The sequence below is a fragment of the Nerophis ophidion genome, linkage group LG23, assembly GCF_033978795.1.
Source record: "Nerophis ophidion isolate RoL-2023_Sa linkage group LG23, RoL_Noph_v1.0, whole genome shotgun sequence".
NCBI lineage: Eukaryota > Metazoa > Chordata > Actinopteri > Syngnathiformes > Syngnathidae > Nerophis > Nerophis ophidion.
In genome coordinates, this window is record NC_084633.1 from 39,704,350 (window position 1) to 39,730,913 (window position 26,564).

The 26,564-nt window shown below is 43.6% G+C and overlaps 1 protein-coding gene and 1 long non-coding RNA gene across 3 annotated transcripts in view; one reads left to right on the top strand and one right to left on the bottom strand.

The window, feature by feature from the left end:
- LOC133541262 (uncharacterized) overlaps nucleotides 1-21,482 on the top strand; it is a 30,410-nt gene extending 8,928 nt beyond the window's left edge. The window contains exon 4 of the long non-coding RNA XR_009803819.1: nucleotides 20,223-21,482. This is a non-coding gene — a long non-coding RNA (uncharacterized LOC133541262). The remainder of the gene's footprint in view (nucleotides 1-20,222) is intronic.
- Nucleotides 1-26,564, bottom strand: part of LOC133541258 (phosphomannomutase 1) — a 36,540-nt gene that overhangs the window by 6,261 nt on the left and 3,715 nt on the right. Inside the window, exons 3-7 of one of the 2 annotated variants that reach the window (XM_061884550.1) lie at nucleotides 24,529-24,605; nucleotides 24,087-24,178; nucleotides 23,195-23,294; nucleotides 13,513-13,588; nucleotides 8,507-8,589 (exon numbers count right to left, since the gene is read on the bottom strand). In XM_061884550.1, the coding sequence (XP_061740534.1) occupies nucleotides 8,507-8,589; nucleotides 13,513-13,588; nucleotides 23,195-23,294; nucleotides 24,087-24,178; nucleotides 24,529-24,605 (428 nt within the window). Of the gene's footprint in view, nucleotides 1-8,506; nucleotides 8,623-13,512; nucleotides 13,589-23,194; nucleotides 23,295-24,086; nucleotides 24,179-24,528; nucleotides 24,606-26,564 lie in introns of both variants that reach the window. The other variant, XM_061884549.1, reaches the window with a different exon arrangement.

Genomic DNA, 26,564 nt, shown 5'->3' on the forward strand with positions numbered 1-26,564 from the left:
TGAATGCAGTGTGACCCCTGCTGATGTCTAATGTGAATGAAGTGTGACCCCTGCTGATGTCTAATGTGAATGCAGTGTGACCCCTGCTGATGTCTAATGTGAATGCAGTGTGACCCCCTGCTGATGTCTAATGTGAATGCAGTGTGACCCCTGCTGATGTCTAATGTGAATGAAGTGTGACCCCTGCTGATGTCTAATGTGAATGCAGTGTGACCCCTGCTGATGTCTAATGTGAATGCAGTGTGACCCCTGCTGATGTCTAATGTGAATGCAGTGTGACCCCCTGCTGATGTCTAATGTGAATGCAGTGTGACCCCTGCTGATGTCTAATGTGAATGCAGTGTGACCCCTGCTGATGTCTAATGTGAATGAAGTGTGACCCCTGCTGATGTCTAATGTGAATGCAGTGTGACCCCTGCTGATGTCTAATGTGAATGCAGTGTGACCCCCTGCTGATGTCTAATGTGAATGCAATGTGACCCCCCGTTGATGTCTAATGTGAGTGTGATCCCCCGTTGATGTCTAATGTGAGTGTGATCCCCCGTTGATGTCTAATGTGAATGCAGTGTGACCCCCTGCTGATGTCTAATGTGAATGCAGTGTGACTCCTGCTGATGTCTAATGTGAGTGTGACCCCCTGCTGATGTCTAATGTGAATGCAGTGTGACCCCCCGTTGATGTCTAATGTGAGTGTGATCCCCCGTTGATGTCTAATGTGAGTGTGATCCCCCGTTGATGTCTAATGTGAATGCAGTGTGACCCCCGTTGATGTCTAATGTGAATGCAGTGTGACCCCCGTTGATGTCTAATGTGAATGCAGTGTGACCCCCGTTGATGTCTAATGTGAATGCAGTGTGACCCCCGTTGATGTCTAATGTGAATGCAGTGTGACGCCCGTTGATGTCTAATGTGAGTGTGACCCCCCGTTGATGTCTAATGTGAATGCAGTGTGACCCCCGTTGATGTCTAATATGAATGCAGTGTGACCCCCTGCTGATGTCTAATGTGAGTGTAAACCCCTGCTGATGTCTATTGTGAATGCAGTGTGACCCCCCGTTGATGTCTAATGTGAATGCAATGTGACCCTCCGTTGATGTCTAATGTGAATGCAGTGTGACCCCCTGCTGATGTCTAATGTGAATGCAATGTGACCCCCTGCTGATGTCTAATGTGAATGCAGTGTGACTCCCCGTTGATGTCTAATGTGAATGCAGTGTGACCCCCCCCCCCCGTTGATGTCTAATGTGAGTGTGACCCCTGGCTGATGTCTAATGTGAGTGTGACTCCCTGCTGATGTCTAATGTGAATGCAGTGTGACCCCCCCCCCCGTTGATGTCTAATGTGAATGCAGTGTGACCCCCTGCTGATGTCTAATGTGAATGCAGTGTGACCCCTGCTGATGTCTAATGTGAATGAAGTGTGACCCCTGCTGATGTCTAATGTGAATGCAGTGTGACCCCTGCTGATGTCTAATGTGAATGCAGTGTGACCCCCTGCTGATGTCTAATGTGAATGCAGTGTGACCCCTGCTGATGTCTAATGTGAATGAAGTGTGACCCCTGCTGATGTCTAATGTGAATGCAGTGTGACCCCTGCTGATGTCTAATGTGAATGCAGTGTGACCCCTGCTGATGTCTAATGTGAATGCAGTGTGACCCCCTGCTGATGTCTAATGTGAATGCAGTGTGACCCCTGCTGATGTCTAATGTGAATGCAGTGTGACCCCTGCTGATGTCTAATGTGAATGAAGTGTGACCCCTGCTGATGTCTAATGTGAATGCAGTGTGACCCCTGCTGATGTCTAATGTGAATGCAGTGTGACCCCCTGCTGATGTCTAATGTGAATGCAGTGTGACCCCCTGCTGATGTCTAATGTGAATGCAGTGTGACCCCCTGCTGATGTCTAATGTGAATGCAGTGTGACCCCTGTTGATGTCTAATGTGAGTGTGACCCCCCGTTGATGTCTAATGTGAATGCAGTGTGACCCTCTGCTGATGTCTAATGTGAATGCAGTGTGACCCCCCGTTGATGTCTAATGTGAATGCAGTGTGACCCCCTGCTGATGTCTAATGTGAATGCAGTGTGACCCCCCGTTGATGTCTAATGTGAATGGAGTGTGACCCCCCCGTTGATGTCTAATGTGAATGCAGTGTGACCCCCCTGCTGATGTCTAATGTGAATGCAATGTGACCCCTGTTGATGTCTAATGTGAGTGTGACCCCCCGTTGATGTCTAATGTGAATGCAGTGTGACCCCCTGCTGATGTCTAATGTGAATGCAGTGTGACCCCCCGTTGATGTCTAATGTGAATGCAGTGTGACCCCCTGCTGATGTCTAATGTGAATGCAATGTGACCCCGCGTTGAGGTCTAATGTGAGTGTGACCCCTGGCTGATGTCTAATGTGAATGCAGTGTGACCCCCTGCTGATGTCTAATGTGAATGCAGTGTGACCCCCTGCTGATGTCTAATGTGAATGCAATGTGACCCCCTGTTGATGTCTAATGTGAGTGTGAACCCCCCGTTGATGTCTAATGTGAATGCAGTGTGACCCCCTGCTGATGTCTAATGTGAATGCAGTGTGACCCCCCGTTGATGTCTAATGTGAATGCAGTGTGACCCCCTGCTGATGTCTAATGTGAATGCAGTGTGACCCCCCGTTGATGTCTAATGTGAATGCAATGTGACCCCCTGTTGATGTCTAATATGAGTGTGACCCCCTGCTGATGTCTAATGTGAATACAGTGTGACCCCCCTTGCTGATGTCTATTGATAATGCAGTGTGACCCCCCGTTGATGTCTAATGTGAGTGTGACCCCCTGCTGATGTCTAATGTGAATGCAGTGTGACCCTCTGCTGATGTCTAATGTGAGTGTAAACCCCTGCTAATGTCTATTGTGAATGCAGTGTGACCCCCCGTTGATGTCTAATGTGAGTGTGACCCCATGCTGATGTCTAATGTGAATGCAATGTGACCCTCCGTTGATGTCTAATGTGAATGCAGTGTGACCCCCCTGCTGATGTTTAATGAGAGTGTGACCCCCTGCTGATGTCTAATGTGAATGCAATGTGACCCCCCCTTGATGTCTAATGTGAATGCAGTGTGAACCCCTGCTGATGTCTAATGTGAATGCAGTGTGACCCCCGTTGATGTCTAATGTGAATGGAGTGTGACCCCCCGTTGATGTCTAATGTGAATGCAATGTGACCCCCTGTTGATGTCTAATATGAGTGTGACCCCCTGCTGATGTCTAATGTGAATGCAGTGTGACCCCCTTGCTGATATCTATTGTGAATGCAGTGTGACACCCCGTTGATGTCTAATGTGAGTGTGACCCCCTGCTGATGTCTAATGTGAATGCAGTGTGACCCCCCTGCTGATGTCTAATGAGAGTGTGACCCCCTGCTGATGTCTAATGTGAATGCAATGTGACCCCTCTTGCTGATGTCTAATGTGAATGCAGTGTGACCCCCCTTGCTGATGTCTAATGTGAATGCAGTGTGACCCCCTGCGATGTCTAATGTGAATACAGTGTGACCCCCCCCTGCTGATATCTAATGTGAATGCAGTGTGACCCCCTGCTGATGTCTAATGTGAATGCAGTGTGACCCCCCTGTTGATGTCTAATGTGAATGCAGTGTGACCCCCCCCTCCGTTGATGTCTAATGTGAGTGTGACCCCTGGCTGAGGTCTAATGTGAATGCAGTGTGACCCCCTGCTGATGTCTAATGTGAATGCAGTGTGACCCCCTGCTGATGTGTAATGTGAGTGTGACCCCCTGCTGATGTCTAATGTGAATGCAATGTGACCCCCTGCTGATGTCTAATGTGAATGCAGTGTGACCCCCTGCTGATGTCTAATGTGAATGCAGTGTGACCCCCTGCTGATGTCTAATGTGAATGCAATGTGACCCCCTGCTGATGTCTAATGTGAATGCAGTGTGACTCCCCGTTGATGTCTAATGTGAATGCAGTGTGACCCCCCCGTTGATGTCTAATGTGAGTGTGACCCCTGGCTGATGTTTAATGAGAGTGTGACCCCCTGCTGATGTCTAATGTGAATGCAGTGTGACCCCCCCGTTGATGTCTAATGTGAATGCAGTGTGACCCCCTGCTGATGTCTAATGTGAATGCAGTGTGACCCCTGCTGATGTCTAATGTGAATGCAGTGTGACCCCCTGCTGATGTCTAATGTGAATGCAGTGTGACCCCCCGTTGATGTCTAATGTGAATGCAGTGTGACCCCCCTTGCTGATGTCTAATGTGAATGCAGTGTGACCCCCTGCGATGTCTAATGTGAATACAGTGTGACCCCCCCTGCTGATGTCTAATGTGAATGCAGTGTAACCCCATGCTGATGTCTAATGTGAATGCAGTGTGACTCCCCGTTGATGTCTAATGTGAATGCAGTGTGACCCCCCCGTTGATGTCTAATGTGAGTCTGACCCCTGGCTGATGTCTAATGTGAATGCAGTGTGACCCCCTGCTGATGTCTAATGTGAATGCAGTGTGACCCCCTGCTGATGTCTAATGTGAATGCAATGTGACCCCCTGTTGATGTCTAATGTGAGTGTGACCCCCCGTTGATGTCTAATGTGAATGCAGTGTGACCCTCCTTGCTGATGTCTAATGTGAATGCAGTGTGACCCCCTGCTGATGTCTAATGTGAATGCAATGTGACCCCCTGCTGATGTCTAATGTGAATGCAGTGTGACCCCCTGCTGATGTCTAATGTGAATGCAGTGTGACTCCCCGTTGATGTCTAATGTGAATGCAGTGTGACCCCCCTCGTTGATGTCTAATGTGAGTGTGACCCCTGGCTGATGTCTAATGTGAGTGTGACCCCCTGCTGATGTCTAATGTGAATGCAGTGTGACCCCCCCCACCCCCCCGTTGATGTCTAATGTGAATGCAGTGTGACCCCCTGCTGATGTCTAATGTGAATGCAGTGTGACCCCTGCTGATGTCTAATGTGAATGCAGTGTGACCCCCTGCTGATGTCTAATGTGAATGCAGTGTGACCCCCCGTTGATGTCTAATGTGAATGCAGTGTGACCCCCCCGTTGATGTCTAATGTGAGTGTGACCCCTGGCTGATGTCTAATGTGAATGCAGTGTGACCCCTGTTGATGTCTAATGTGAATGCAGTGTGACCCCCTGCTGATGTCTAATGTGAATGCAGTGTAGCCCCCCCGTTGATGTCTAATGTGAGTGTGACCCCTGGCTGATGTCTAATGTGAATGCAGTGTGACCCCTGTTGATGTCTAATGTGAATGCAGTGTGACCCCCTGCTGATGTCTAATGTGAATGCAATGTGACCCCCTGCTGATGTCTAATGTGAATGCAGTGTGACCCCCTGCTGATGTCTAATGTGAATGCAGTGTGACTCCCCGTTGATGTCTAATGTGAATGCAGTGTGACCCCCCTCGTTGATGTCTAATGTGAGTGTGACCCCTGGCTGATGTCTAATGTGAGTGTGACCCCCTGCTGATGTCTAATGTGAATGCATTGTGACCCCCCCCCCCCGTTGATGTCTAATGTGAATGCAGTGTGACCCCCTGCTGATGTCTAATGTGAATGCAGTGTGACCCCTGCTGATGTCTAATGTGAATGCAGTGTGACCCCTGCTGATGTCTAATGTGAATGCAGTGTGACCCCCTGCTGATGTCTAATGTGAATGCAGTGTGACCCCCCGTTGATGTCTAATGTGAATGCAGTGTGACCCCCCGTTGATGTCTAATGTGAGTGTGACCCCTGGCTGATGTCTAATGTGAATGCAGTGTGACCCCTGTTGATGTCTAATGTGAATGCAGTGTGACCCCCTGCTGATGTCTAATGTGAATGCAGTGTGACCCCCCCGTTGATGTCTAATGTGAGTGTGACCCCTGGCTGATGTCTAATGTGAATGCAGTGTGACCCCTGTTGATGTCTAATGTGAATGCAGTGTGACCCCCTGCTGATGTCTAATGTGAATGCAGTGTGACCCCTGCTGATGTCTAATGTGAATGCAGTGTGACCCCTGCTGATGTCTAATGTGAATGCAGTGTGACCCCCTGCTGATGTCTAATGTGAATGCAGTGTGACCCCCCGTTGATGTCTAATGTGAATGCAGTGTGACCCCCCCGTTGATGTATAATGTGAGTGTGACCCCTGGCTGATGTCTAATGTGAATGCAGTGTGACCCCTGTTGATGTCTAATGTGAATGCAGTGTGACCCCCTGCTGATGTCTAATGTGAATGCAGTGTGACCCCCCCGTTGATGTCTAATGTGAGTGTGACCCCTGGCTGATGTCTAATGTGAATGCAGTGTGACCCCTGTTGATGTCTAATGTGAATGCAGTGTGACCCCCTGCTGATGTCTAATGTGAATGCAGTGTGACCCCCCCTTGATGTCTAATGTGAATAAAGTGTGACCCCCTGCTGATGTCTAATGTGAATGCAGTGTGACCCCCGTTGATGTCTAATGTGAATGGAGTGTGACCCCCCGTTGATGTCTAATGTGAATGCAATGTGACCCCCTGTTGATGTCTAATATGAGTGTGACCCTCTGCTGATGTCTAATGTGAATGCAGTGTGACCCCCTTGCTGATGTCTATTGTGAATGCAGTGTGACACCCCGTTGATGTCTAATGTGAGTGTGACCCCCTGCTGATGTCTAATGTGAATGCAGTGTGACCCCCCTGCTGATGTCTAATGAGAGTGTGACCCCCTGCTGATGTCTAATGTGAATGCAGTGTGACCCCCGTTGATGTCTAATGTGAATGGAGTGTGACCCCCCGTTGATGTCTAATGTGAATGCAGTGTGACCCCCCCGTTGATGTCAAATGTGAGTGTGACCCCCTGCTGATGTGTAATGTGAATGCAGTGTGACCCCCCTTGCTGATGTCTAATGTGAATGCAGTGTGACCCCCTGCGATGTCTAATGTGAATACAGTGTGACCCCCCCTGCTGATGTATAATGTGAATGCAGTGTGACCCCCTGCTGATGTCTAATGTGAATGCAGTGTGACCCCCCGTTGATGTCTAATGTGAATGTGACCCCCTGCTGATGTCTAATGTGAATGCAGTGTGACCCTCTGCTGATGTCTAATGTGAGTGTAAACCCCTGCTGATGTCTATTGTGAATGCAGTGTGACCCCCCGTTGATGTCTAATGTGAGTGTGACCCCATGCTGATGTCTAATGTGAATGCAATGTGACCCTCCATTGATGTCTAATCTGAATGCAGTGTGACCCCCCTGCTGATGTTTAATGAGAGTGTGACCCCCTGCTGATGTCTAATGTGAATGCAATGTGACCCCCCCCTTGATGTCTAATGTGAATGCAGTGTGACCCCTGCTGATGTCTAATGTGAATGCAGTGTGACCCCCGTTGATGTCTAATGTGAATGGAGTGTGACCCCCCGTTGATGTCTAATGTGAATGCAATGTGACCCCCTGTTGATGTCTAATATGAGTGTGACCCCTGGCTGATGTGTAATGTGAATGCAATGTGACCCCCTGCTGATGTCTAATGTGAATGCAGTGTGACCCCCTTGCTGATGTCTATTGTGAATGCAGTGTGACCCCCTGCTGATGTCTAATGTGAATGCAGTGTGACCCCCGTTGATGTCTAATGTGAATGGAGTGTGACCCCCCGTTGATGTCTAATGTGAATGCAGTGTGACCCCCTGCTGATGTGTAATGTGAGTGTGACCCCCTGCTGATGTGTAATGTGAATGCAATGTGACCCCCTGCTGATGTCTAATGTGAATGCAGTGTGACCCCCTGCTGATGTCTAATGTGAATGCAGTGTGACCCCCTGCTGATGTTTAATGTGAATGCAGTGTGACCCCCTGCTGATGTTTAATGTGAATGCAATGTGACCCCCTGCTGATGTCTAATGTGAATGCAGTGTGACTCCCCGTTGATGTCTAATGTGAATGCAGTGTGACCCCCCCCCCCCCGTTGATGTCTAATGTGAGTGTGACCCCTGGCTGATGTTTAATGAGAGTGTGACCCACTGCTGATGTCTAATGTGAATACAGTGTGACTCCCCCCTGCTGATGTCTAATGTGAATGCAGTGTGACCCCCCGTTGATGTCTAATGTGAATGCAGTGTGACCCCCCCGTTGATGTCTAATGTGAGTGTGACCCCTGGCTGATGTCTAATGTGAATGCAGTGTGACCCCTGCTGATGTCTAATGTGAATGCAGTGTGACCCCCTGCTGATGTCTAATGTGAATGCAGTGTGACCCCCTGCTGATGTCTAATGTGAATGCAGTGTTATTTGCGTTATAGGTCATTTGAAAAAATAAAAGAAGTCACAAAACTGCTGGAAGTCATGTCACTCAGGTGGTCAGTGGAACCCGGACAGTGAGAGACTATCACAGACCCTTACATGGGAAAGTTTTAAAAGTAGAAATAAATAATGATATGAAATTTTAATTGTGATTTATTTTTAACCCGTTTCCCCGGGAAATGTCCCGCATGTAAATGTTGCCTGTTAAGAGGTATGCAGATAAACTTACATCTGACGTCTCGTTGCCAAAGAAGTAGATGCGCTCCAGGCCTTCTCTCTCCAGCAGGTCCAGACACAGCCTCTTGTCCCAGCCTTCCGGAAACACGTCAAAGCTGATTAGTCCGCCTGAGCGCAGACCAAGATGTTAGCATCGCACGCTAAATGCACTTCTGCTCGTCACAGAACATATGAAGGTGATCGTTGTGTAGGAAGACAAATACTTTCCCCAAAGAACTGAGGCAAAAGGTATAGGACGGCACCCCGTCTCTCTGTAGCGACGCCCTAGTGGCTCCATGGAGCTTTTTCAAAAATGTATGAAAATGGAAAAAGATGGTAAAAAAAATATGTAGGTTGATTGGCAACAATAAATGGTCCTTGGTGGCAAGCCCCCAGGGGTAGATGAGATCCGCCCAGAGTTCCTTAAGGCTCTGGATGCTGTGGGGCTGTCTTGGTTGACAAGACTGCAGTGTCGCGTGGATACCGGGGGCGGTACCTTTTGGATTGGCAGACCGGGGTGGTGGTTCCTCTAAGAAGGGGAACCGTTCAGGAGGAACAGTGTGGTTTTCGTCCTGGTCGTGGAACTGTGGACCAGCTCTATAGAGGTCTTCAGGGTGCATGGGAGTTACCACAACCAGTCTACATGTGCTTTGTGGACTTGAAGAAGGCATTGGACCGTGTCCCTCGGGAAGTCCTGTGGGGAGTGCTCGGAGAGTATGGTGTATCGGACTGTCTGATTGTGGCGGTCTGCTCCCTGTATGATCAGTGTCAGAGCTTGGTCCGCATTGCCGGCAGTAAGTCGGACACGTTCCCAGTGAGGGTTGGACTCCGCCAAGGCTGCCCTTTGTCTTTCTAGGCGCAGTCAAGGTGTTGAGGGTATCTGGTTCGGTGGCTGCAGGATAAGGTCTCTGCTTTTTGCAAAGGATGTGGTCCTGATGGCTTCATCTGGCCAGGATCTTCAGCTCTAACTGAATCGGTTCGTAGTCGAGGGTGAAGCGATTGGGATGAGAATCAGCACCTCTAAGTCCGAGTCCATGGTTCTCGCCCGGAAAAGGGTGGAGTGCCATCTCCGGGTTGGGGAGGAGACCCTGGCCCAAGAGGAGGACTTCAAGTACCTCGCAGTCTTGTTCACGAGTGAGGGAAGAGTGGATGGTGAGATGGACAGGCGGATCGGTGCGGCGTCTTCAGTAATGCGGACGCTGTAACGATCTGTTGTGGTGAAGAAGGAGCTGAGCCGGAAGGCAAAGCTCTAAATTTACCGGTCGATCTACATTCCCATCCTCACCTATGGTCATGAGCTTTGGGTTATGACCGAAAGGACAAGATCACGAGTACAAGAGGCTGAAAAGATTTTCCTCTACCGGGTCGCGGAGCTCTCCCTTAGAGATGAATGAATGAAATATGTTTTTTTCGGTCATATAGTCAGATAGGGTGAGAAGTTCTGCCATCTGTGAGGAACTCAAAGTAAAGCCGCTGCTCCTCCACATGGAGAGGAGCCAGATGAGATGGCTCGGGCATCTGGTCAGGATGCCACCCGAACGCCTCCCTAGGGAGGTGTTTAGGGCACATCCGACCGGTATGAGGCCACGGGGAAGACCCAGGACATGTTGGGAAGACTATGTCTCCCGGCTGGCCTGGGAACGCTTTGGGGTCCCCCGGGAGGAGCTAGACGAAGAGGCTGGGGAGAGGGAAGTCTGGGCTTATCTGCTTAGGCTGCAAACCCCGCGACCTCACCTTGGATAAGCGGAAGAAGATGGATGGATGGATGGATAGACACTTACATCATGTGTTGTCTTTATTATAACACTTATATAAGACTTTTACAGTCATTTTAATAGTAGGCTAATACAGACACTTCCATCATGTGTTGTCCTTATTTGTAAAACTTATATAAGACTTTTAAAGTAATTTTGATAGAAGGCTAGATATAACTAATATAGACACTGACATCATGTGTTGTCTTCATTATAAAACTTATTTAAGACTTTCAAAGTCATTTTTATAGTAGACTAATATAGACACTTACATCATGTGTTGTCTTAATTATAACACTTAAATAAGACTTTTAAAGTCATTTTGATAGTAGGCTAATATAGACACTTACATCATGTGTTGTCTTCTTTATATCAGTTATATAAGACATTTAAAGTCATTTTGATAGTAGGCTAATATAGACACTTAAATCATGTGTTGTCTTCATTATAACACTTATATAAGATATTTAAAGTCATTTTTATAGTAGGCTAATACAGACACTTCCATCATGTGTTGTCCTTATTTGTAAAACTTATATAAGACTTTTAAAGTAATTTTGATAGAAGGCTAATTATAACTAATATAGACACTGACATCATGTGTTGTCTTCATTATAAAACTTATTTAAGACTTTCAAAGTCATTTTTATAGTAGACTAATATAGACACTTACATCATGTGTTGTCTTAATTATAACACTTAAATAAGACATTTAAAGTCATTTTGATAGTAGGCTAATATAGACACTTACATCATGTGTTGTCTTCATTATAACACTTATATAAGATATTTAAAGTCATTTTTACAGTAGGCTAATATAGACACTTACATCATGTGTTGTCTTCTTTATATCAGTTATATAAGACATTTAAAGTCATTTTGATAGTAGGCTAATATAGACACTTAAATCATGTGTTGTCTTCATTATAACACTTATATAAGATATTTAAAGTCATTTTTATAGTAGGCTAATACAGACACTTCCATCATGTGTTGTCCTTATTTGTAAAACTTATATAAGACTTTTAAAGTAATTTTGATAGAAGGCTAATTATAACTAATATAGACACTGACATCATGTGTTGTCTTCATTATAAAACTTATTTAAGACTTTCAAAGTCATTTTTATAGTAGACTAATATAGACACTTACATCATGTGTTGTCTTAATTATAACACTTAAATAAGACATTTAAAGTCATTTTTATAGTAGGCTAATATAGACACTTACATCATGTGTTGCCTTCATTATAACACTTATAAAATACTTTTAAAGTCATTTTAATAGTAGGCTAATATAGCTAATTTAGACACTTCCATCATGTGTAGCCTTCATATAACATTTATATAAGACTTTTAAAGTCATTTTGATAGTAGGCTTATATAGACACTTACATCATGTGTTGCCTTCATTATAACACCTATATAAGACTTTTAAAGTAGTTTTGATAGTAGGCTTATATAGCTAATATAGACACTTCTATCATGTGTTGCCTTTATTATGACACTTATATAAAACTTTTAATTATTTTTGCGGCTCTAGATTGATTAGTTTTTTGTCTTTTTTGTTGAATATGTCTTTTTCAACATTTTGGGTTGCCGAGCGCTGGGTGAGCAAGAGCAATGGGCCCGGGTCATGTGACCAAACATGCCGAGCGGAAGAGAGGTTGTTTGCTGGCACTGATGGAGGTTCTTAATGTCGTCTTCAGTGGACACACCTGGTTTCCTCTCCACCCTCCAGTGAGCGTGCTGGCAGACAGGCAAACACCAGAGTCTTGTTTCGGAAACACAGTTCAAAGTCCAGGCGTGTTTTCCAGCCTCATCACTTCCTGCTCGACTCGTTGCGACGAAGGCACCGGCCAATCAGAAGGCAGCTTTCCTCACACACCCTGCGTCAAGTTTCCATGCACTAAACCTAAATGTTGTTAACTGTCAACCCATTCTGTACACCCGGGCGTCTACTGTAAAAACAGGAAGCTACTGTACTACTAATGTAGCACACAGGAGATACAGTACATAAATACTGTGTTGTTTGGTCACAACACTGTACTACTGTACTACTAATGTGGTACACAGGAGATACAGTACATAAATACTGTGTTGTTTGGTCACGACACTGTACTACTGTACTACTAATGTAGTACACAGGAGATACAGTACATAAATACTGTGTTGTTTGATTACAACACTGTACTACTGTACTACTAATGTAGTACACAGGAGATACAGTACATAAATACTGTGTTGTTTGGTCACAACACTGTACTACTGTACTACTAATGTAGTACACAGGAGATACAGTACATAAATACTGTGTTGTTTGGTCACGATACTGTACTACTGTACTACTAATGTAGTACACAGGAGATACAGTACATAAATACTGTGTTGTTTGATTACAACACTGTACTACTGTACTACTAATGTAGTACACAGGAGATACAGTACATAAATACTGTGTTGTTTGGTCACAACACTGTACTACTGTACTACTAATGTAGTACACAGGAGATACAGTACATACATACTGTGTTGTTTGGTCACAACACTGTACTACTGTACTACTAATGTAGTACACAGGAGATACAGTACATAAATACTGTGTTGTTTGGTCACAACACTGTACTACTGTACTACTAATGTAGTACACAGGAGATACAGTACATAAATACTGTGTTGTTTGGTCACAACACTGTACTACTGTACTACTAATGTAGTACACAGGAGATACAGTACATAAATACTGTGTTGTTTGATTACGACACTGTACTACTGTACTACTAATGTAGTACACAGGAGATACAGTACATAAATACTGTGTTGTTTGGTCACAACACTGTACTACTGTACTACTAATGTAGTACACAGGAGATACAGTACATAAATACTGTGTTGTTTGGTCACAACACTGTACTACTGTACTACTAATGTAGCACACAGGAGATACAGTACATAAATACTGTGTTGTTTGATTACAACACTGTACTACTGTACTACTAATGTAGCACACAGGAGATACAGTACATAAATACTGTGTTGTTTGGTCACAACACTGTACTACTGTACTACTAATGTAGCACACAGGAGATACAGTACATAAATACTGTGTTGTTTGGTCACAACACTGTACTACTGTACTACTAATGTAGTACAATATCCTTATGGCAGTGTACTGCGGGGGTACCTAATGAAGTGGCCGGATATTAGACAGAATGTACAGTATGTTTGCTTCAAGTTCGCACAAAACTGAAACGTGGATGCCTCACCTCTGGTGAACCTCAGTCCCTTGCCAGCAAATTCCTCTTTCAGGGCCGCCACAAATTTCTCCCTGATTTTTTCTCTCTGTGGACAAAAATGTTTCCATTGTGAGAAATGCTTCGGCACATGTCAGTTTGTCATTCAGGTCATGGTTATCTGGTTCTCGTGTGATTGATGCTGTATTGCTTCTCTTTACCTGTGTCTAAAATATACTGGACTCCTCGTGGCCCCGTGGCGATATCTCTGCTTAGTTCTTCCTTCATCCACTCTCTCACACGAGAGAAAGATCACTAATTAGGGCCCATGAACGAGTGAAATTGCCGTGTTTGTTCTTCTGTACGTCTGGAAGACTTTTTCGAGACGTGCACAAAAAATGCCCATGTTTTGCAGGCGCGTCAGGCGGTCCCCAATATGACGTTTTCAAAATTGGCTCTCTAGCGCCACCTTTAAAATGAGAGAAAAAAATTGCTCCTCCTGCCAGTTTCCTGTATGGCAGGGGTCGCCAACCTTTACCACTCAAAGAGCCATTTTGACCCGTTTCACAAAGTAAAGAAAACAATGGGAGCCGCAAAACTCTTTTGAAATTTCCAATGAAATAACATTGCATACAGAGTTTTTTTTTTGCTTTGTGCTATATATAAACCAGGGGTCTCAGACACGCAGCCCGCACTTTAATGTGAAAATTTAATGTTAGTGCTACCTGCGAGTTTTATATGACTACCACCTAACAGCATCACACTTACTAACCCTCTCAATTTTTCCGGGAGACTTCCGAATTTAAGAGCAACAATATTCTCGAAAGTCTGCTGATTTACGCCATACAACAATAATAAAGGCGTGCCATGATGGCACTGCCTTTGATGCCCTCAACAACCTGTACAAACAGCTTGCAAGCCCAGTCATATGACGTATGTGACTTCTGCAGACACACGCAAGTGACTGCATGACATATTTGATCAACAGCCATACAGGTCACACTGAGGGTGCCCGTTTAAAGAACTTTAACACTCTTACTAATATGCGCCACACTGTGAACCCACACCAAACAAGAACGACAAACACATTTCGGGAGAATATCCGCACTATAACACGACATAAACACAACAGAACAAATACCCAAAATCCCATGCATCCCTAACTCTTCCGGGCTTCATTATACACCCCCGCTACCACCAACCCCCCCGCTCTCTCCGTGCGTCGGTTGAGGTGGGCGGCGTTGGGGGGCGGTGGTGTATAATTTAACCCGGAAGAGTTAGGGATGCATGGGACTCTGGGTATTTGTTCTGTTGTGTTTATGTTGTGTTACAGTGCGGATGTTCTCCCGAAATGTGTTTGTCGTTCTTGTTTGGTGTGGGTTCACAGTGCGGCGCATATTAGTAAGAGTGTTAAAGATCTTTAAACGGGCACCCTCAGTGTGACCTGTATGGCTGTTGAGCAAGTGTGCCTTGCAGTCGCTTACGTGTGTTAGTTTAAGTCAGATATTACGTGTGACTGGCCAGCTCGCAGATAGTAAGATAGTATGGTGATAAAGCGGACACGACAACATGTTTTAGAGGACGTTAAAGGCATTGCCAACACGGCACGCCCTCAGTATTGTTGTCCGGGTTTGAATCGGAGAATATTTACCACGGGCGATTTCCAGGAGAGGCACTGATATTTGGAAGTCTCCCGGAAAATCGGGGGGTCGGCAAGTATGCAGCTGAGCCACATCAGTGTTCAAAGAGCCGCATGCGGCTCCGGAGCCGCGGGTTGCCGACCCCTGGCCTAGTCTATCAAATCCGCTACACCTCCCTGATACCGAAGTAAATGTCAAACTACTTCCAGAACGCAAATGAGCGCCATAACCACAACACCAGGGGGAGTTCCACAAACCACGTTAAAACCAGATCCCTATCTAACAAAGGTCTTAACTCATTCTCCTTCTATGCCACATCAATGTGGAATGCACTCCCAACAGGTGTAAAAGAAAGTGCATCTTTAGCCTCCTTCAAAAGCGCACTAAAAGAACACCTCCAGGGAACTAGAACCCTAGACTAACACCCTCCTCCCTCCATATCCCCCCTCCCCGGATTGTAAATAATCAAATGTAAATAATCAAATGTATATACTTGTTCTTATGCTTTCTGATCTCTCTATGTCCACTTCTTGCGGTACATATCCTACCAAGTCAGACCTCCACTGTTTCAATGTCCATTTCTCTGATGATGCAATTGTTGATGACTGAACTGCTGATATCAACCAACCCTAACAAACCTAAGTACTTTATTGATCCCTGGCGGAAATTCAGCACAACAGTTCGCTCCCAATAAACAATAAACACTTAGGTATTTTTTACATGTGAATAATATAAATACAGTCTATTATACAGCATTATTCACATTCGAATAATATAAATTGTCATGCCCGGCTCTGCCGGTTAGTGTTTGGGGCACTTTGGTCCTCCGACCCGCAGGTGGAGCTGGTCTGTGAAGACGTGCAACATCTCAGAGGGCTGCTGATTGGGCGGCCTATAAAAGGCCTCCCATCAGCATGCTCTCTCTCTCTCTCTCTCTCTCTCTCTCGTCCCACAGGCACATTCGTTTGGTGACCGTATGGTCACGGCAACGACGGCCGGGATTAGCACCACACTTGCACCCTTTTGGGACAACACTCATTTACTGATACATTCCTTGGTTAATTCACATTACTGATCACTGATACATGTTGCTAGATAGTCTCCTCGGTCATTTAAGTGAGGTACAGCGTAAACAGTTGTCGGATTTGATTTTTGAGTTTTTGCCTTTGTTTTCCGACACTCCAACCTGTACCACACTAATTGAACATGACATTGACACACAGGGTACCCGCCCAATACGACAAAGATTTTATCGAGTGGCTCCCGATAAACAGAAGAGTATGGAGGACAGTGTGCAGTATCTGCTTGATCATGGTCTCGCCAAGCCATCTTACTCCAGTTGGGCATCGCCATGTCTACTGGTGAAAAAGTCAGATAACACCTATAGATTCTGTACGGATTATAGGAAAGTAAATGCTGTGACTAGACCAGATTCTTTTCCATTGCCACGTATCGAGGACTGTGTGGATCAGGTTGGGAGTGCTCGTTATGTCAGCAAATTTGATTTATTGAAAGGTTACTATCAAGTGCCTTTGACGCAGAGAGCGCAGGAGATATCTGCATTCATTACCTCTTCCGCTTTGTACTCGTATACTCGAATGAGCTTCGGTTTGCGGAATGCTCCTGAAACCTTCCAACGGCTCATGAATAGGGTCGTTGGGGGGCTGCAGGGGTGCGCGGTTTATTTGGACGACGCCGTTTGTCATTCAGACAGTTGGGACGAACATTTGGCTCGCATTCGAGCGCTTTTCCAGAGGTTGGTGGCAGCAAACCTCACAGTAAATTTAGCGAAATGCGAGTTTGCGCGTGCCACAGTCGTCTATTTGGGTAAAGTAGTCGGCCAGGGGATGGTGCGGCCCGTTAACGCAAAGGTGGCAGCTATTGATAATTTCCCTGTGCCGGCGACGAAGAAAGAACTTATGCGCTTTTTGGGTATGATCGGGTACTACCGCAATTTTTGCTGCAATTTTTCAACTGTTGTATCTCCTCTGACCAATTTGTTGAAGGGTGGCGCCAAATTCATTTGGTCGGAGGAGTGTCAGCAGGCTTTCCAGAATGCAAAGCTTTTGTTAACATCAGCTCCGGTCCTGGCTGCACCCAAACTGGATCTGCCATTCCAGCTGCAGGTGGATGCAAGCCAGGTGGGAGCAGGTGCGGTCCTCCTGCAGGCTGATGATGATGGAGTAGCCAGACCGGTTTGCTATTTTTCAAAAAAATTCAACAAATACCAATTTAATTATTCAGTGATTGAAAAGTAAGCATTAGCATTGATTTGGGCATTGCAACACTTTGAAGTCTATGTGGGAGGGGGTCTCCATCCAATTGTGGTCTACTCAGATCACAACCCTCTCACTTTTCTGCAGTCTTTCAAAGGGTCCACCAACCAGCGCCTGTTGCGCTGGGCACTGTTTCTGCAGCCATTCCACCTGTTGATCCGCCATATTCGCGGGGTGGAAAATGTAATGGCTGATGCGCTCTCTCGGGCTCTGGACCAGGAGGTCTAATCATCTCCACTCACTCCTAACCTGCGGTTTTTCTCTGTTTCCCTTAAAGGTCGCTGTCCGGGTACCAGGATTTGCTGGGTGCAGGGAAGGTCGGAGGGGAAGGAGGGTGTTTGGGATGGTTTGGGTTCTGGTTGGTCTGGGGTGGAGGGGAGGTGCGTCAGTGGGACTAGAATATAGCTACTGGGGCTACTGTAGTTTTTTGTTTTCTATTTTTTGATGGTGCTTCAGAGACCCAGTTAACACGGGTCTCTGTTTTTAAGGGGGGGAATGTCATGCCCGGCTCTGCCGGTTAGTGTTTGGGGCACTTTGGTCCTCCGACCCGCAGGTGGAGCTGGTCTGTGAAGACGTGCAACATCTCAGAGGGCTGCTGATTGGGCGGCCTATAAAAGGCCTCCCATCAGCATGCTCTCTCTCTCTCTCTCTCTCTCTCTCTCGTCCCACAGGCACATTCGTTTGGTGACCGTATGGTCACGGCAACGACGGCCGGGATTAGCACCACACTTGCACCCTTTTGGGACAACACTCATTTACTGATACATTCCTTGGTTAATTCACATTATTGATCACTGATACATGTTGTAAATAAAAGATCTGTTGGCTAAAATGTACAAATCGGTGTGGTCTCCCTTAATGTTACAGCCACTAACAAGCCAGTGGTTGTGACAAAATACATTCTATTATACAGCATTATTCACATGTGAATACTATAAATACAGTCTATTATACTGTGTTATTCACATGTGAATAACATAAATACAGTCTATTATACAGCATTATTCACATGTGAATAACATAAATACAGTCTATTATACAGCATTATTCACATGTGAACAATATAAATACAGTCTATTGTACAGCATTATTCACATGTGAATAATATAAATACAGTCTTTTATACAGCATTATACACGTGTGAATAATAAAAAATACAGTCTATTATACAGCATTATTCACATGTGAATAATATAGTATATTATACAGCATTATTCACATGTGAATAATATAAATACAGTCCATTATACAGCATTATTCACATGTGAATAATATAAATACAGTCTATTATACAGCATTATTCACATGTGAACAATATAAATACAGTCTATTATACAGCATTATTCACATGTGAACAATATAAATACAGTTTATTATACAGCATTATTCACATGTGAGTAGTATAAATACAGTGTAATATACCGCATTATTCACATGTGAATAATATAAATTCAGTCTATTATACAGCATTATTCACATTTGAATAATATAAATTCAGTCTATTATACAGCATTATTCACATGCGAATAAGATAAATAAAGTCTATTATACAGCATTATTCACATTCGAATAACATAAATACAGTCTATTATACAGCATTATTCACATGTGAATAACATAAATACAGTCTATTATACAGCATTATTCACATGTGAACAATATAAATACAGTCTATTATACAGCATTATTCACATGTGAATAATAAAAATACATTTTATTATACAGCATTATTCACATGTGAATAATATAAATACAGTCTATTATACAGCATTATTCACATGTGAATAATATAAATACAGTCTATTATACAGCATTATTTACATGTGAACAATATAAATACAGTTTATTATACAGCATTATTCACATGTGAGTAGTATAAATATAGTGTAATATACAGCATTATTCATATGTGAATAATATAAATACAGTCTATTATACAGCATTATTCACATGTGAAAAATATAAATACAGTCTATTATACAGCATTATTCACATTATCTGCAGCTAATATATGTAAACAATATTTTTTTCTTCTAAAATGTAGTGGGTGTGGCTTATATACCGGTGCGCTCTACAATCCAGAAGATATGGTGTAATCATTCAGCAAGCGCAATGTGATTTATCAAGGCTCAAACTGAATCTGCGGGTGCTATTTTGCGTCCAAAAAATACGGGCAAACTGACACCTATGTGTGTATGTTAACATATCTGTCATAAATAAAACAAATATTAGACAAATTCTCTGTGTTAGCAATATAATTTTATAATTTTATAGCTGCTGGATGACGTAAGGGGCTAATTAAAACTCAATTCATGCCTGTGGGTGTCTGCTGGCTCTTTTTCTTTTAATGCCATTCGTTATATTTTTATGATTCATCTCCTCTATGAACAAACACCTTGCTGTATGCATCTTCATTGCAGACGCATAAATGCGCTGCGGTACTTTGACTGTCCAGCGTCTTCCTGCACAGCTCACCGCCACTGAGTCCACAGAAAACAAGAAGGGTCCAGTAAATGTTTTACACGTTCAATGTGAAATGATCTTGGTAAGACTCCCGATGATGGGTTCAAACATCTCTGCTGGACGTGTGATCTATTAACACTGTTCAAACTCTCCGGCTCATTAAACACAGTCCACCCCCAGCCTTTTACCCTCCGTTTTTTTCTCCGTTCTCCTGCGACATTCAGCGCAACAAAAGGGACTTTTGCCCAACAGCAACCGCAACGGAATGATTGCTACATCTGCACAATGCTATCACCTGTGCTAGAACACAAAAGAACAGCACAGTTTGAGTCTGGTTTGCTCACAATCCGTTATCTAATCCTAGGGCGGGGGTCAGTGGCCCGCGGCTCTTGATGGCAGCCACTCAAGGGGCCCAACGGCTGTTCAACGCAACGGAAGGATTGGGTCGGGCTGTGGGAACACAGACTGGAGCGATTTCTGATTTGAATCGCATAATGGATCTCATCTTGGAGAAGTTTGCTGAGAAGGAATAATTAAATTGAATTTGAGAGGTCCAGCACGGACACACACAGAAGGCAAGTCATTGTTTGGACTTCTCGAAGAAAAACAACATCTTAATCTACGATTTGACTGCCTCGAATGGGCCTTGATGCAATCAGGGACAGGCTGTTCTGAAGAACCCCCCCGAGGACTCGTCAAAGATGGACGCTTTTGACCTTCCTTTTTTTCCAACAACACCTGGTGTCGAACTTTGAGATCGGCCCCAGTCCACAAAAACATTTCAACATCTCTCCCAAGTTAATTGGGCGTACATGCACGCACACGCCCATCCCAAAATCAACGCCTTCACCACCGCTTAATTCCTCTGGGGTTGTGGATGGCTAAATAGCACTTTATAGCGGCAGCTGCCCCCCCCCCCTGTTGCAAGTTGGTGTGATTACATGTGCCATGTTTATGTGTGTCATGCTATGTGAGGTTTTTTCCTCGGACTCCGTCTGGACCCCTCCTGAGGGTCCAGCCTTAGACTGATATTTTTTTTTACTTTTCCCCCTTTCCCAATGTCACCTTTTTCTCACCTTTTTGAAGGAGCGCCTTAAGTGGCTGATCCGTTAGCGGTCCCGTCTTGTCCCCCCTGTAACGTATGTCTGATCTTAGTGGGACTGTGCCGAAAATGTAATCTCAGTTCTTATGTGTCTTGTACATGTTAAGAATGGACAAAATAAAGCTGCTGTCTGCTTGCTGCTGCTGCTGTCTTTAGTGCCGCCCTAGTGGCTCTTTGGACAATTTTTAAAAAAGGATTAGAAATGGAAAAAGATGAGGTTTTGTTTTTTTGTTTGAAGACCAACATGACACAAACCTTTCTAATTTTTGTCATGTCTTTGTGATCATGTTTTGTATATTTGTGTTGTATTACTTTAAGACTCCATTAGTTCTTTTTTTTTCACTACATTGTTTTGTTTCCATGCCTACCAATCAGTTCACCTGTTATGTGTTCACAAATCACGCACCTGATTTGTTTGGACTCATGCACCTGTCATTACTGCACCTATCTAAGCCTGTAGTTGCCAGGCAGTCAGCATGGTGACATCATCCTCTACACACCCTTGTTATCCATGCTGATGATCCATGCTGCTCTTTTTCATGCTCGTTTCCTCAGTAAATGTAAAAAAACGTCACTGAGGAGTTATTGAGTCTGTTCAGCTGATTAGAGAGCTAGCCTCCGCAGCTAGCGTAAATGAAAAAAAGTGATTGTAAATATGTGCAATTGATCCTTTTATAGTCGGAAGCCGTGTAAAATAAGCATTTAAAGGGGAACATTATCAGCAGACCTATGTAAGCGTCAATATATACCTTGATGGTGCAGAAAAAAGACCATATATTTTTTTAACCGATTTCCGAACTCTAAATGGGTGAATTTTGGCGAATTAAACGCCTTTCTGTTTATCGCGCTGGAGGCGATGACGTCAGAATGTGACGTCGCCGAGGTAACACACCCGCCATTTTCATTTTCAACACATTACAAACACCGGGTCTCAGCTCTGTTATTTTCCATTTTTTTGACTATTTTTTGGAACCTTGGAGACATCATGCCTCGTCAGGGTGTTGTCGGAGGGTGTAACAACACTAACAGGGAGGGATTCAAGTTGCACCACTGGCCCAAAGATGCCAAAGTGTCTGCCGCCAGACCCCATTGAATGTGCCAGAGTGTCTCCACATTTTACCGGCGATGCTAAGACAGACATGGCACAGAGATTTATGGATAACCTGCAGATGCATTTGCAACGATAGTCAACGAAATCACAAAGGTGGGTTTTGTTGATGTTGACTGCCAGCTAATCGATGCTAACATGCTATGCTAATTGATGCTAACATGCTATTTACCGGCGGTGCTAAAGCAGACATGGTACAGAGATGTATGGATAACCTGTAGATGCATTTGCAACTATATTACGTTTCCTTCCACCCACATTTAATGCGAAAAAAACACTTACCAATCGAAGGATTTAAGTTGCTCCAGTGTCAAAAGATGCGAAAGTCCTGATCGTTTGGTCCGCACATTTTACCGGCGATGCTAACGCAGCTATTCGGCCATGCTATGGCTATGAATAGCGTCAATAGCTATTCGCTCAATAGCTTCAGTTTCTTCTTCAATTCTTTCATACTCCAACCATCTGTTTCAATACATGCGTAATCTGTTGAATCGCTTAAGTCGCTGGAATCCGAGTTTGAATCCGAGCTAATGTCGCTATATCTTGCTGTGGTATTCCCATTGTTTGTTTACATTGGCAGCACTGTGTGACGTCACAGGGAAATGGATAGTGGTTTCGAAGATAGCGAAAATAAGGCACTTTAAAGCTTTATTTAGGGATATTCCGAGACCGGTAAAATTTTGAAAAAAATTCAAAAAATACAACAAGCCACTGGGAACTGATTTTTATTGTTTTTAACCCTTTTGAAATTGGGATAATGTTCCCCTTTAAGCCTGTCAGTTAGTAAGTTTGGAAACCTGGGAAAAGTATTACGAACAAAACTGCGGATCTGAAGATATCTAAAAGGGTTAGGGGTTAGTAGAATAGCGAGTAACAATGTATCAAAAAGAGGTTTTAAAAGTGTTTTTAAATCTTTAATGTTGTTGATCCCCAGTCTTGACCATCTTAAAAAGTCACTATCGACAAGAGAGGGAGGGAACGCATGCTTAGCAGTGATGGGTGCAAGACTCCAAATATTCCGCATGCCAAAATAGCGCTCAACCGGGAACCCAAACACCTTCTACTATCTAATCTCACGGCTGGCATGTTTGCAGGTAGGAATTTGTATATGATTTTTTTACTTTACCTTATCAATTTCAGAGAATTCCATTCGCTCCTCCGTGGTGCAGCTCCGACCGATGGGGCAAATATTGAGCATTCCATTCCTCAGCTCAATGAACGTTCCCCTGCAAAGAGTCACAGAGCAAGGACTTGACAGGAGGCTGAAGGTGCAGGCAGACATGTTTCACTTTGAATTTCACCACAACTGTCAGGCTTGTCCCTGACAGTTTGGTTATGTTTCAGTTTTTCCTCTGTGTTTGTCTTTATTTCCTGTCAGCGCTTTTATTTTGGTTGTTTACTGCTTGTCTCCCTGAGCGCTGTTTCCCCTCAGCTGGGGTTGATTGGCCCCTGGCCACACCTGGTGTCAATCAGCCAGCTGCTATTCAAACCTGCCCTGTCATCCAGTCTGGGCTGGAGTATTGTCGATGTCATCACTACCTGTCGTTACTACTTGTCCTTGTCACTGTCGTCATAGCGGTAAGTTGTTCCTGATAGTTATTTGTAGTTTGCTGTCTCCTAGCTTTGTGTTTTCCTGTTAGCCGTTAGCTATTTCCAGTTTTTCTGTTCACTGGTTCCTGTTCCTAATGCCTGGTTTGTTTGTTTTTTTCCTTTACTGTGGACCTTAAATGATGTATTCCTGCACTCAGCCTGCCTTCTCCGCATCTTGGGGTTCGTCGCCAACACCTTGTGACAACAACACTACATTAGGACTGTAAAAACCATCAAATACATCACAGCTGAGAAAAATAGAAGAATATTCTCCTTCTAATTTGTGTTGTACGACTTACACATTTTTTGGGGGGGGGGAAGCGGCCACGTTATGAGTTGGCAGCTGGAGTCGTACTTTATTGTCAATACTGGCGACTGATTACGACCAATAGGAGTGTGAGTCAACGATCCGTTTGTCAGTTGCTTGCCTTTTCTTTGGCAGCTGGATGAGACCCATGTAGTTCAGGCAGAAGTTGATCAGGTCCTGCAGCAGCTCCTCTCCAATATGCTCCTGGATAGCCTGCCACAGTGCATGATACTAGACAATATTATATATATATGGACACGGCACTCTAAGAAAACTACAAACTCCGTTTCCTTATGAGTTGGTAAATAGTGTTAGATGTAAATATAAACAGAATACAATGATTTGCAAATCATTTTCAACCCACATTCAGTTGAATATGCTACAAGACAACATATTTGATGTTCAAACTCCTAAAAAATTTTTTTTGCAAATAATCATTAATTTTAGAATTTGATGCCAGCAACACGTGACAAAGAAGTTGGGAAAGGTGGTAATACATACTGATAAAGTTGAGGGATGCTCATCAAACACTTATTTGGAACATCCTACATGTGTTCACTTACATGTTTAGAGAGGAGCTTTCCATCTTTGTACTGCACTGTGCCGTTCTCAGTAAACACATAGTCAAACTTGTGTAGGACTGCAAAGGAAGAGAGGTGTCAGCCATGGGAAGGACTTCTCCGATTCTACAAGTCTGATGTTCACTCAGTTGTACACAGTTTGGAGAAAAACGACACAAAACTATAGTCATTTTTAATAACTTGCTATTGGTGTGTAACATGTTTAGTCTCATCCTCCAGTGATAATGTAATAACGATTATAAACTGCCGATATTTGGCATTTTGATGTATATCGGTGTTTTTTAACATTTGTATCAGCTTTTTTCACAACTACAACAGAACTACCCAAGTAGATACAATATGTGGACATCTGATACCAGCACCTAGTAGTAAAAACAAATTAGTTTGTATTAGCACAGTTCATCCACCTGACAGTTTGCCTTACTTAACAAACGTTACCCAATTATGTTTTCACTTCATTTAAAAATAAAAATGACCTCTCCCTTCCCCATTCTCTCCTTCTTATAATATTTATAATAATTAAAATAACAGATTTTATTTGTGGAAAAAAAAAACACTTTACGTTGAGCAAACAACCTCAAAGTGCCACAGTGTATTGTGAATTGTGAATTATATTTATATAGCGCTTTTCTCTAGTGACTCAAAGCGCTTTACATAGTGAAACCCAATATCTAAGTTACATTTAAACCAGTGTGGGTGGCACTGGGAGCAGGTGGGTAAAGTGTCTTGCCCAAGGACACAACGGCAGTTGTAATAGTAATAATAAATTTAAAAAAAATAAATAAATAAAATAAAACTAGAAACGTCCAATAGCTAGAACAGTGTTTCTTGACCTTGTTGGAGGTACCGAACCCCACCAGTTTCATATGCGCATTCACCGAACCCTTCTTTAGTGAAAAATACAATTTAAATGTTTTTTTCAAATTCAAGACAGAGTTACCGTATTTTTCGGACTATAAATCGAGGTTTTTTTCATAGTTTGGCCGTGGGTGCGACTTATACTCCTGAGCGACTTATAGTCCGAAAAATACGGCATATGTTTTTGGTAACACTTTAGTATGGGAAACATATTCTAAGAACACAGACTTAATTTAGAGTTATTTGGACACCAGGGGAACATATTTTAAGTAGGGCTGCAACTAACAACTAATTTGATAATCGATTAATCTGTCGATTATTACTTCGATTGATAATCGGATAAAAGAGACAAACTGCATTTCTATCCTTTCCAGTATTTTATTGAAAAACAGCATACTGGCACCATGCTTATTTTGATTATTGTTTCTCAGCTGTTTGTAAATGTTGCAGTTTATAAGTAAAGGTTGTTTTTTTTTAAATCTATATATATTTTTTAAACAAATAAAAAAAGTAGCCTCTGTGCATAGCATAGATCCAACGAATCGATGACTAAATTAATCGCCAACTATTTTTATAATCGATTTTAATCGATTTAATCGATTAGTTGTTGCAGCCCTAGTTTTAAGTAACAAAGACTTAATTTAGAGTTATTTGGTTAGGGTTAGAGAGTTAGAGTTATAATAAGGCCATGCCGAATGAGGCATTAATACATCCTTAATAATGACTAGTTAAGAGCCAACATGTTACTAATTTGCACGTTAATAAGCAACTAATTAATGGTGAATATGTTCCCCATACTAAAGTGGTACCATGTTTTTTTTACTGGTGCACAAAATGAACCGTGGATGAACATCACCTTGTCCAAAGAACAAAACCAACACAGTGCATAAACTCACAACAAATTACTTCTGCTGTTGCCGTATCCGTAATACGCCGATAGGGAGAAGTTTTTATTTACACGATGAGTCGGGTGTGTCCTGACCTCCGCCGAACCCCTGAGCCCGACTCACCGAACCCCTAGGGTTCGATTGAATCCAAGTTAAGAACCACTGAGCTATATCCAGCATTATTGCAGTGCTGCTTTCCAACAGTACGTCTCCTCTGCCTACTTGTCAAAACTTCCTTTTTTTTTTTTTTCGGGAAATCCAGTTTTTGCCCTT